The sequence below is a fragment of the Chlamydotis macqueenii genome, chromosome 5 (assembly GCF_036417535.1).
Source record: "Chlamydotis macqueenii isolate bChlMac1 chromosome 5, bChlMac1.mat, whole genome shotgun sequence".
NCBI classification, from domain to species: domain Eukaryota; kingdom Metazoa; phylum Chordata; class Aves; order Otidiformes; family Otididae; genus Chlamydotis; species Chlamydotis macqueenii.
In genome coordinates, this window is record NC_141560.1 from 60,573,201 (window position 1) to 60,586,828 (window position 13,628).

Genomic DNA, 13,628 nt, shown 5'->3' on the forward strand with positions numbered 1-13,628 from the left:
TATTAATATCCTTATATCCTGTTAGCTTTGTAGTTTTTAGTATTTTTAGTAAACTGTTTTTATCTCAACCCACGAGTTTTCCTTTCTTCCCAATTTCTCTCCCCTGTCCCACTAGGTAGGGGCAGGGTGAATAAGAAAACTGTGTGGTGATCCGGGCTAAACCACCACAAGGGTTTTTTTTCCTCTGTCAAATATCTGATGCAGAAGAATGATGCAGGTTTTAATAAATAAACCAGTAAATTATGAAGGTATCTAAGAAAGCTGTATATATATAAACATCAGCATCTTTGTACCCTTCCTTGGATAGCATTTGAATAACAGTGGGTTGATCCTTTGATTTTTTACTTACTTGTAAACAGACTTATTTCTTCTATGTGTAAACAGAGTTTTTAAAAACAGTATGCAACTAGTTTATGGAAATAAGCTAATCTACATGGGCTACAGTATCATAATTTTAGTTTAGACATTAAGTTAGCAGACATCCTCCAGCCAGATAAAAAAAGCCTTTTCATTATATATTGATCTGAATTTCATGCAATAGCTAACACACTGCATGTCAGTAATAGCATATTCCTGATTACTTCTTTATTAAAGATGAAAAATCAGCTGTAATATGGATGTTTTGTTTATTTCAAGTAAGTAAAATACCATGGTCTTCTGCAAGAGTGTTTATAGCTAAACATGTAATTATTAAAAAAACAAGTTTTCATATGTTAAGATAGAGAAAATATTCATTCATGAGTATTTGCAATCACCTATGTTTAAAAGCATTGCTAAGTTCTGTGTGCTTCCTTTTATATTTCTGTCAAGAAATGTACATTTTTCCCCTTAAACTTCTGCTTCTAGACATTTTACTGTGGCCTCAGGCTTGGTTTTAGAGTCTTCTACCTTTTTTCCATTATTCTTTGTTTCATTGTCAGGTGTTTTGTCATTTGACTTAGCCTCTTTGAGAGCAGTAGTTTCAAGCATTTCTTTTTGCTGCTTCTTGTTTGAAAATGGGATGGTTTTCTTGTATCTTTAAAGAGAAAAAAGGACAGTAAAGCAGAAACACTTACATAGTTTGGTAAAGAAATAAGGTGAAAAATACCTAGAATTAACTTTCTTTGCCATACTCAAGCAGAAGTCTCACAGAGAATAGTGTCATGCTAGATCATTGTGCTTTTACAAGCAATGTGCTTTTTAAAGAAATATTTTGCTATTTTTAAAAAAACCAGACAATGTATATTCAGGATTCATGATACATAACAATAAAATTATCTGGGTTGGGATGTAAAAAATGCACATAACTTTTTAATATGATTTAATGATGCAATGTGTTGAAGATCTTTACACGTGACAAATGAGCTCAACAATTATTTTTTTTCTGAACACAATCATAGTCCAAGAATAAAAACTTTTACCTTGGATCTGACATAGAGAGTAACAAGAATAAAACTGCATAAACAGGCTTATATACAAACAGATGCACACTTCAGTGTTACTATTCTGGCACACTGGGCATGATTGACTAATCAAAAATAGACAATATTTGTCTTAGGTTCCTTTTCTAAAGCAGGGAATGGCAACAGCAACAACAAACTTTACCTGCATAACAACACAGTTTAAGATTTTCTTCTCTATGCCACACTTTTATGTCGTTATCATTACTTCTCTGCTTTTTAGCTGTATATTTAAAATACGCACTTGTTGTACTCTAGGTGTTAACTCAGTCCAAGAGAAGAAAAAAAGAAAAAACTTACTTTTTGATATAGCAGACTGCTAGAACAATTGACATAGTGAAGAAGATGACTGCTAGTACAAGAAGTGCAGTGGGGATACCTAGAGATAAGAATGAGGTAAACACAGAGTTTTTATATATACTTAATTCCAACTTTCTAAAGGCTCATGAGCATAAATTCAGATTCTTCTAAAAACAGCCTAGCATAAGAGGTACAGATGCATCAACTCAAGAGTAGAGGTATTAGGAATCTCAAAAGCTTAGTTACTTCTGCTCATTTCTTCAAGAGAGACTAAAACAGGTATTTAGGCAATCTCTGACAGACGTTTGTCTAATCTGCTCACTGGAGAGCACATTTTTGTGATTAACTGTCCTAGCAGTTAGAATGTTTTTCCTCATATTTAGTCTGCCTCTCAGTTGCTGTGTATTAGGATTGCTTATTCACACCTCATGTTTGGAAAACACTTCCATGCTTGGAGAACAATTTTACTTAGAACTTTATTGGCTTCTTTTGTTTTAAAGAGCCTGCTGAGTTTTCCCTTACTCTGAGCACATGGTGTATGCTGAGACTTTCTCAGAAATGTATTTATCTCAAATCACATTAACCAGAATGAACTTCCCCCATTTCAAATTAAAATACTATAAAGCAGTATAAAATAAGATCTTACTTCTACTTAAAAATTATTTTAAAATCCTCTGCCGTATAAGCTTTGCTTTTGCGAAACTGTAACACTCCTATTCTGTGTCCAGGTTCAGCTATATCAAAATGCATGCTGGAGTAGCAAGCAAAAATAGCAGTAAACAGTTTTACTACTAACAACATCTACATAACTAGATCTTCTGATTAAATAGCTACCCTATGTGGCCTTTACCTCCAAAGACAACAGCATCATTCTTAAAGGCAGCATGGGAAGTGTAGTTAGGAGAGTCAATCAGTGAGTATTCCTCTGGCATTTTTGTAGTAGTCCCCTCTGTTGGTAATATAGTTTCAGTTATACATATTACACGAAATTTTCTATTTTTCAGGGATTGTTCTGACTCTGTCACATTGGGCGCTGGTGTGATGTTCTCAGTCAAATCAGAGCCTGAAGATGCAGTTAAGTCTGTTGGTGCACTTGATGAAGGTAGTATGGTGGTAGTTGGATCAGGTTTGCATGAATTAATATGAACATCTGCAGCAGGGAAAGGAAATAACAAAGATTTGTGTGAATGTTAGTTTTGTAGTTACTGTACACATATATTTATAGAAATTGTTCCTCAGTCATTCCCTTCTGGAAATTATTATTTGTTTATTCACAAAAGCCTTAACCAAATTAAGTATGCCTATTTCAAACATGTGACTACAACACAGATTACTCACCTTTTGTCATTAGTCACATAATTAAACACTTTTTTGAGCAAGTGTGATGCTCATTTTATAATTGCATACCAATGACAAGATTCTTCTTGAAAAGTACTTAGAATAATGATGCATATGAAAAACAATGATATGACCTCCTGCAGAGTAGGATGCTTAACTGGAGATGCAAGATTCAAAAATATTTGTATTATATTATGTTCAAAACATATGCATGCCATGTTGATACTTGGGACACTACTTTGATTTTCCTGGAAAAAAAAAACTTTCAGGTAAACCAGACACCAGTGTGAGATGGAAAAGTGACACAATTCTAGTGGGGGCTACAAAGAAACAAATGTCAGGCGCACTCAGAAATTAAGTCATTTACATGATGTGAATGTTGTCTATATAAAAATGCGGGTGCAAGCAGTCTTTTATATGTAAATGGAAAAACTGTTCTGAATCAGGCTTATGTGAAAGTCTGAAAATTCTTCTTTTCTAGTGAAGTTCTATATTCTGTAAAGCTCTAAAAATTTCATTGAAGTTACAAGCAAATTACAACTTAAATAACAGGGAAACGACATATGTGGTGTTCTTCAAATGAATCCCTGTGGGAAGTCTGATGATGCAGTTGCATTCACAGAATAAAAAGCTATGGCAGGGTCTTTTTACTTTTTCCACTACAGTTTTCAAGTGATTTTGGCATTTCTTTGTCACAAAGAAAATTGACAGAATGAGCTTCTGCCAAATACTTTGGGTAAGAAATACTTAGAATAGGCAACAGTTTTCAGTTAAGATAAAGAGATACAGAAGCATCCCAATGTTAAATGTACATTACTTCATTTTCTAACCGTTCAGCAAGCTTAGCTTAGCTTTCTTCGCATACTGTAATACTATATATTTTTAATTAAACTTAAAAAAAAGGAAGTAATTTGGAATTACTTGCTATGTCCTTAGCATTACCGAAACTAGCCAACATATTTCATGCACTGAAACACTATGTTGCACAGGATCAGAAGAAATAACACTACCTGTAGGAGCAGCTACTTTTAGAGTATGTTGCCTGAGTACTAATTCACATATGCATTCATCAATAAAAACTATGGACTCTAGAGAAAAATTAAGTTTGGCCAATCATATAATTTTTAACTTTACAGGTTAGATGATAAGTTAATTTTTAATGGTGCTTTCTCCCTGCAGTGCTTTCTTATCAGCAGTCAAAAACCTTGTAAGCTGATTATCTACATTACCTACCCTCCTTCACTAAAATGGCCCAGGATCATGAACAAAGTCTCACTGGTGAAGGCGTGGCCTTCTCCTAATAGCTTTAGTGTCAGTCTCCTCGTAAGCTCCAATGCTCACAGTCACAAGACACAGTCTTAGGTCTTTGCATGGGCATATCTTACATATCTATCTTTTTCCTGCTCTTTCTAACCCTTATTCACATATCTTTCCTGAAAAAAAAATCAGGATTTTTTACATAATCTCTTGCTCTTTTTATCTAAAACTTATTAGCAAGGTCAAGGAACTGACTAGAAATAACTTCTTGATCTCCTATATGGTTTAATTATTAGGATAGGTGTTACATAATAACCGTAGATTTGGGACACTAGCAAGAAGACAATGCCTCTAGTTAAATATTTATTTTTAGTTAATTCCACAGAAGTAATTAAGAAACAATACTGATCCATTGTGTTGAGAAGATCTGTCTTACATCAGGCCCAAGTTCCACTGTTGTATCCTCAATCTGGGAATGGAAAGTCAAGAATGAGAGGAAGGAGGACAGGTCTTTTCATACATAGGATGATGCACATTACAGGAAGCTGTTTGATTTTACTGACAGTATGTTGGGAATCTAGTTAATTTCATGGTCTCTCAGCTATTCTAGCTTATATTTTAATTTTGTTTAATGAATACATTTCCTTTTTTCAAAAAGCATTCAACTTTTCCTGCGGTACTCCACAGTGGTCTTTTTGCAAGAAAATATGCACTGTCTTTCGAATCAACATGCCTAAATAATCAAAACAGATTACGAGCATTGTGTTGATATTACAGAATGGTGAAAGCAAGTCTTATTCAAAAGCTTTCATGGCAGCACCAAATTACTAATTCAGTTGGCTGGTGCTCTGAGCAACCTGATCTAGTTGAAGATGTCCCTGCTCCTTGCAGGGCTACTGGACTAGATGACCTTTAAAGGTCCCTTCCAACCCAAACTATTCCATGATTATTTGATCTTTTGTATTTCTTGGAAGCTTTTTTCCCCCTACAGAGCTAAGTACAGCTTGACAACATTTAAGAGTGGGGGGAAAGGGCCAAAAAATTCTAAGATCTTGCTTACTTGTTATTATTTTTTTTAAATGCAGATATTAAAAAAATAGTAAAAACCAAACCAAAACATAAAAAATGTAGTTGTCATGCTTACATACCTGAGGAATTGAAGCAGTAAACCTTAAATGTTTTAAAGGGTTCAGCATGCCATAGCACTAGTCCAATGTTGCCCTTGCCACATTTCTTGTTGGATATTATCCGAGGAATGACAACCAATCCATCTTTCACCCATCCATAGCTACAATAAAAGCATCAGTCCCTTTAATATGAGATTTATCACCAGCCTCAGATGTGTGTAAAGGAGTTCACTAAAGTTAATGAGACACTAACTGATGTCATATACCTGCATGTTTCAAAGCCATGTTTCAAAGCCAGTTCAACTTGGTATTTACTTGCCAGTTGTAGATTCAGTTGATTACATGCATTACTTGCTTCTGAGAAATTAACTTTCTCCTCAAGATAAATTCCTACACCTGTGATCCTGCAAGGTGAAAGAATGGAACCTGTAATTTAGATATAAATATTCAAGGTTAGTATTTGAATATCCACATTTATTCCCCATGAAGAATTTAACATCTCATTCAACTGAATTGAACATTGTTAAAAGTTTCTAGCTTGAGTATTGTAGAAAACTAATTTCTAGCAAAAAGACATACTTGACAAATAGAACATATTTTCTTAACACAATACTCTAGATATTCAAGAGGTTTGCCTGTTATTAGACTAAATGCATATAGAGTTAGCATTTGAGTCATTACCTGGAGTCAATTTCTTACTAAAGACATTCTTATTTGTCATAGTTATGCAAAATGGGAAGAGTAATCAGACAGGTTTTTTTCCCTTTAAAAAAAAATTAAAATGATAACACTAACAGTTGCATGGATGAACTGATTCTGTCAATACTTACCAATACTTACCAACACTCTTACAATAAGAGTTCTATCATAAGTGTTATGCATAATTTTTAGTGGAATTAATATACCAATAAGAAAATATGCCTATAAAGATTGTATTATTCCTTAAGTTCGTTATTCCTCCTTTTTTTTTTTTTTTTCCTAGCTTGGCACGATGCTTCCAACCCCCAGCCACTATCAAGTGTTAAATTTACTGAGTATTTGTCAGGCAGCAGGAAAAGAGGGGATAGGCCAGGGGAATTTATGACAATTTTCCCCATTCCTTCTCCATAGGCAGTTAATCCAGCTTTTTTAGATAGCCACAGCTGGCACACTATCCATGACACCTGCACTAGGAAAGGAATAGCTTATATCTGATTACACCTGCTCTACTTTCTTAGCCTGTGTTAAGGACATAGGACAAAACCAGAACAGACAGAATTCAGGATTTGACACAGGCAAGGAGAACAAATATTACTCTTCTGCCTCCGTATTTTACTGGAAGCATACACCGGATAAAAAAGATTTTTTCTTTTTGAGTTACGTGCAGTAATTGCCATATTAAATGAAATATTTCAACATTTCATTACAAACAGTTCAGATAACCAACAGCCACAGGTGTTACTTCCTTGTTCAATATGCTTTTCAGACTATGAGCTCACCAGGTGTGTACACTAATGAGTACTTCATAAAATCTATGCATCAGAATACAGGCAATCTACAAACTCTAAAGACAGGATGAAGTGATGCCTGCAGATCCACCACATGACTTCTTAGCAACAGAGGCTAAATTGAATTTTATGAATGAAAAGATAGAACTAGCAGCCAAGTCACTCCCGTGATTAGAAGGGGATAAAAAGATGACTAAGCTTGTGTGGAGTGCTAAAAGAAAGGCAAGCTTTTCACTGCTGCTCCCCACTGGGTGTGGTGGGATTGGAAATGGCTTCTGGTAAAAGACGCATCTCTGCTGTCCTTACATTTACTTTAACTGGACTTCAATGTTTGGTAATCATTGAATTACGTGGATTTATCTCAGCAGTGATGGAGGCTGTGGCCTCCCATTAACACTTCCTGGTGTGGTGTAGACCCAGTCAAATGGCAGGTGAGCTACAGAACTCTTGAGCAGTCCCCATAGCCAAATTGTGGCCACATTCAGCACCAACCTGAACATAACACCGGCCCAAATATATTGCATAAAGATGCAGAGAAGCACTGCTGCTCAGTGAACATAGGTGTGTTGGTATAAAGGACCTCAAGTCTATCTAAGTAGTCCCAGTGTGAACATGATTCACACTGTCAGATTTCTTCCTCTCAGCCAGCCTGTCTTCATGATTGTCCTTTTGTATGTCTTCATTTTGGCCAAAGTACTTCTATGTCAGAGAAGTCAAACACTAGAACAGGCTTCCTAGAGAGGAGGTCGATGCCCCAATCCTGTCAGCGATTAAAAGGCATTTGGACAATGCCCTTAATAACATGCTTTAACTTGATCAGCAGTTGGATTAGATGATCATTGTAGGTCCCTTGCAACTGAAATTTCTATTCTATTCTATTCTATTCTATTCTATTCTATTCTATTCTATTCTATTCTATTCTATTCTATTCTATTCTATTCTATTCTTTTGTGTTTCAATGTTAAGTTTTCTTGATTCCCTTTTGCTAACAAGCAACTCTCCTGGTCCTCTTGAGAATTGTTTCTGTATTCCTGAATAACTCCATATCTCAGCTGCTGAGGCACATCCCACAATTCCTCTTTCTTAGTTTTCAAGACCCCACTTCTCCTCTAGGGTTTATGCCTAGTTCCTTTCTCCTCTTACTACTTTTTATGCTTAGACTTCACTCTTATTGCTTTCTTAGCCAATTATTTTCCTATCTTTAGATGTGAGCTAATACAACTTTTGAAAAATGTAATGTTGAGAATACTTGGTTTCTCAGTGACCAACATTACAAATTTCAAATACAGTTGAGCAGCTGACTGAATGGGATTTCCTGAAACCTTAGAAAGTTGCCTAGATACTTGTAAACTGTTACAGTCTTTAGTAATTCAATTAAAGGACAAATAGTTTTACATGAGAACTGCATGATACAGCATAAAATAAAATAAAAATTCAGTACCAGAAAATTGACTCTTAAGTGATAAGAAATGTGACTGTAGGACATGGACCAAAGTTGTACCTTAGAATTTGCTAAGCCTTTTAAAACAAAATGGTGAAGTAAAATAAATGTTTTGGAAAAGTTATCAGCTTCAATCTAAATTCCAGATGGTTTTGCAGTGTGAGGAAGAAATCCAGAAAGAGAACAGTAGCCTCTTCAAGTCTTTTCATCACTTCTTAAATCTAAGGATGAGTGAGTTTGTACAGGAGACAGACTAATCCTTTAGAAGTGTATTATCCTTTTTGGTCCACAAGCTGTATATACCTGTACTTTAAGCTTTCCTCTGTTGAGTTAACCTACTAATAATGGGACATTCTCCTCAGTATTTGGGTCTTGTGTGAAAAATCTGTTTTACTGAGAAAGGTGGGAAGACCTAGACAGAAGAATCTCACAGTAAGACGAACTTGTCATAGGACAGGAAGAAAATTGTTCAATTTTTGTAAGCTATGGATATTGACTTTAATTGTGCATTAGTTCTCTTCCTTTTTTTTTTTTTTTGAGGAAGTTGTTGTTTCTATCTCTTTGCCTTGCACCAAGCCTTCACTCTAATTTATTAGAGAGCGTTTCTTTTGGCTGCTGATGTCAAGGAGCAGCAAGAATGAGGCTGTTCCACAAAGAAAGAGGAGCCAGGAGCCAAGGGTGACCACAGCACAGGCAGGACCCTCACCGACCAGGGCCCAGTTCCTCAGCACCTGAACAGGACCACAGTGGTAACAGTGGTAGGTTTCACTAGCAGCCCCAGAGAGAGCAAGACAATGAGTCAGATGCAAGGTTCATCCAAAAAGTCCATTTGGGAACAGCAGAAGATGGTGCTACCTTTAATACATGCCTGAAGTTCATCCTGGAGACAAGGCTACCCACAACCTAAGTCCAGAGTCCATCTGTGAAGCCTAGTCAGTAATTCAGTGTGGGAGGGGACAGAACATGAAACAACACAGCTCAAAGACACAGCTGGAGATCAGCTCCGAGCTTAACTGCAGCTCTTGGACCAATAAGTGGAGGGTACATGAGTAGGTGCCCCAAAGGAAGCTTAGAGGGGAACTGAGGGGGTGTCCTAAGAGCTGGAAGGAATAGTCTTAAGACTCAAACTCTCCATTTCCCCAGTGAAATTATTCAGTGGTTGGGATTGCTGGAGGAGAAGACAACTGTTTTTATGTACTCCAATCCTGTGGAATTTCAATAGGACTTGAGTTGAACATCTAATACATTCAGTCCAGGTTTCCTTCAGAAGCCTTTCAGTACATAAGAAAATAGATTGTCTGCAACAATGGTTTATGTTTTTTTTACATGTGTAGAACAAGCATTTATTCCTTGCAAATTACAGTGAAACATCTGGAAACATCTGGTGTATATTGAATATCTGCAGATACCCTAGTAGCTACTGCAGTTAGAATAGATTGCATCAAGTTGATTATGGAATTTGAAGAAGACATTAAATTTCACTAATATAGAGAAGAAAGGGGTATTGTATGACCCTGATTGAAAAAATAGGTTTATAAACTAATGTTTGAGGGGGTAGACTTACCTAAGAACTGTATGATAGAGTTGATGTTCGCAATTTCCTATTTTAATTTTTTTCAAATAGATAGTTTATACAAAATAGAACCTTTTGCACTGTGTTATCCAGAGACAGGCATGACTGCCCTGGAGGTGAACTGCAAGATCCCTGCCACAGATTTCCTTCAGTGTTGCAAATCAAGACAGAGTCAGGGTATTGCCAAATTAGAGCAAAACACTGTGCATTAAAGATAGCATTTTATCACAGACACATGGAACTGGTTTCATGTGTGTTTTGCTTTCTGAGGATTATACAAACCTGTTTGCTGTGGTATTTCAAATAATACAAAATAAAATCACATTTCAGTAGATCTGAACTTAATCCTAAGTGCAATACCAAATATTTAAAACAATATTTTGTTGCGTTTCTTTTGCATCACTCAAGTGGCAAAAGGAGCAGTAACTGCCTACAACACATGCCACTGACAGATCCAGAGGCATGAGATAACCTTCCTCAGGCCTGAAACAAAAACAACTTCTCCAGTGCTTGGGAAGATTTTGCCTTGAGGTTATCAAACAGGTAGAAACTGGCCAAAATGCATCCTATTCAGGCTTTAAACAACTGGTGTGTGATTCCTTACATACACACAAATGCAAATGACATTTATGCAACATTTTTCATTTCCTGAAATATTTTTAAACTAGTTCATACTAGATATTGCCCTATCCCTGGAAACGTTCAAGGCCAGGCTGGATGGGGCTCTGAGCAACCTGATCTAGTCGGGGATGTCTCTGCTTCTTGCAGGGGGGGTTGGACTAGATGACCTTTGAAGGTCCCTTCCAACCCAAACCATTCTATGATTCTATGATGTTTAAAACAAGCAGTTCTGTAGCATTTAGACAATAATGCTGCAGCGCTTAGACAGTAATTAAATTAGACTAACAATGAAAGTTCCCCGATATGCTAGAGTGGTTTTCATTGCACTGTATTCTCAAACCCCTGTAGATTCCTATGCCAGAAACACATTTACACATACTCTCTTCCTCCTATGTTTGTTTGCAAATCTAGCTACTTTTTTCAAGTACTTTACTGTTCAACAAGGAGACTTGAAAAAGTGGAACTTTACATACCTGTTATAAAGCAGTTTTGAGCCATGAACGTCATAACCCAGAAGAAAAATACTGCTGAGGTAACTCCAAAATAAGTTGCCATTGTCACCAATTTGGAAAATTAAGAAATTCAAGGTGATTTGTCTCCTGTCCTAAGAAAAGTTAAGGTATTAAGATACTGTCAGACCACCTTTGAGATGACTTCTTGAAAGCAACTTCATCTATCACTGCACTGCTTTATAGAAAGAATGTCAGAGCAAATGTGTTGACTGTCCTGCTCAAAGATGAGGTGACTGACTGGAAATCCCTTATCACCCTGTACACTTCCTTTCATGTAGAGCTTGCTGGAAAACTTAACCACTGCTGACTCAGAAAACACAGCTGAGGAAAGGAGATAAGAATGTTAGACTGCTAAGTCAGTAAACACTTAGAAAAAAGTTTTTCTTTTGCTATTTTTTTCCTGTTTTACCAATTAACAGCTCATTATTCGTGTTATCTATTCAGCTGGTAAATAAAATGAGTTCTCTATTGCATTACAGCATCCCAGGCAGGATTTTTCTTTTGGAATTGGAAGGGCATCCATTCCTCACTATCCTACGTGGTTTGATGTAGTACTTTTACCTTCTTTTATCTTAGAGTTCCAATGCAAAAATAGGTATGATAACACAGAGTCAACATGATACCTAGTTTTGAACAGATTTGGAGATACACAACCATAAATGGGATTCCTTGTGAGATGTAGGGACAGAGGTGGGAGCCAGTCTCTTCACTGCTGCCTTTTGTGAAGTTCCAACAAAAAGTGATTCCAATAGACTGATTCAAAACACAGATGATCCTCACGGCTACAACTTAGAAAATCTTCAGGAAGTCTTAGCAAAGAATTTTTTTTTTTTCAGAGATTTAAAAAAATAGGCAGGAATGGAGTTCAAGAGATCAGCTAGTTCCCTTTACTGTCAGTAGGATCAGCTGCATTTATGTTATTCCTGACAAATGTTTGTTTAATTTGTTCTTAAAGACTTCCAGTGACAAATTCCTAATGTTTCCTCAAATGCTCTATCCCAGTGCTTCACTGTCCTTCACTGTTAAAAGATATTCCCTAATCTAAACTGACTTACCCATGGCATGGTGTAAACACTTTTTTTTCCTGTTGGAAATGAACATGGAAAATAGTTTCCATGCATTTTGCAACAATCTTATGTATTCAAAGAGTTATGCCTCTGCTTCCACGTTTTGTCAGCTAAGAAACTCCAGCTTGCTCACTCTTTCTCTCTAGCTGAGGCCTTGCCAATGCGAGGCAGTGATTAATACATTATTACTTCACAATGGTACGAGCCTTTTTTTTTGCAACATTATGATTTTGTTACATCATGTTCAGTTTGTGATTAAGTCAACTTTTAGATGTCCTACATACCCAGGCTGTTTTCAAGGTCCTCTAAACACAAGTGTAACAGTAGCTATCTCTTTAAACTGTGGTTTGCATTGCAGAAAGCTCCCACTTAATATATTGACATAGTATTAACTTTTATCTGGGCACAGGCCCAATCTTTTACAGTAGCATATAACATCTTTATGGGTATACTACAACATAGGCAGGCATCTACAGGACCAAGTGGAGAATGCTGTGGGTTAATGAAATGCCATCTCCATTAGCAATGAAGATATAAAAATTGGGTTGTGTTTGGAACTGAATGTTGGTAAAGCTCCTTAAGATTTTAAGACAAATTTCTTGCTCCAATTTCTATCCACTCCTTTATTGTGTTTTACTTTCCTGCCTCTGCAAAGTGATGTCAATCTGAAATACTGTAATCGGACTTACTCTCACTGAAGCAAGTTCTAAGTGGATTCACTTGAATTTACAGTGTAGGAGCAGAAACTAATAGTTACTCTGTAGCTTTCATGGACTAGTAGACTGTGGCCGTAAAATACTGAGAATATTAAACAAAATCTTAGCATCTCCATGCTGACCTTGAACTGCTAATTATTTCCTACCATGAAAACTAATCAAAAGCTGGGTTTGTGACATTTTAAAATTGCATGCTAATTGTCCTTCCAAGTTTAAACACTTTGTGCCTATTATCCCACTATAGCAAAGTTCCTTTAGTCAACATGCTATTGATGTTTAATAGGAATTTTAGATGGAAAAATGAGATAAACATCTTTTTGTAACACCGAACAAAAAAATAAGCTCCTTCATATGGTTTTCTAAGAGCAAACTACAGATCAAGAGAGGGAGAAAACAAATTTAGAATGATGACGTGAGACTGAAATAATTAAATTTTTTTTTTTTTTTTTTTTTGGTCATTGTCTTCCTTTTTATATTTCAGCTGTTCCAGAACTGTATGGAAGATCACTTACCTGGACTGACACAGTATTAGAGGTCTTTAACATGTTTGTGGGTCTTCATCTTAACTTGTGTGGTGAAAAAAAAAAGCAGCCTTATACTGAATGTTTAATTAGCATTTGACCTAAATACTTACAGTAACCTATAAGGGAAATTCCCAGCATCTCATGCCAGCACATTTTTAAATGCTGATGAGAATTGCTAAAAAGAAAACTTTTGATATGGGAGAACAGACTTAACTGTTCTCTACAA

At 36.2% G+C, this 13,628-nt stretch overlaps 1 protein-coding gene across 1 annotated transcript; it reads right to left on the reverse strand.

Moving 5' to 3' along the window:
* Positions 1 to 325: 325 nt before the first annotated feature.
* Positions 326 to 11,323, reverse strand: LYVE1 (lymphatic vessel endothelial hyaluronan receptor 1). The gene is made up of 6 exons (XM_010115594.2): positions 11,057 to 11,323; positions 5,728 to 5,887; positions 5,483 to 5,622; positions 2,590 to 2,889; positions 1,740 to 1,818; positions 326 to 1,015 (listed from the first exon to the last, which is right to left on the reverse strand). Exons 1-6 carry the CDS (start codon positions 11,136 to 11,138, stop codon positions 829 to 831), a joined length of 948 nt encoding a protein of 315 aa, XP_010113896.1. The 5' UTR covers positions 11,139 to 11,323; the 3' UTR covers positions 326 to 828.
* Positions 11,324 to 13,628: the final 2,305 nt, after the last annotated feature.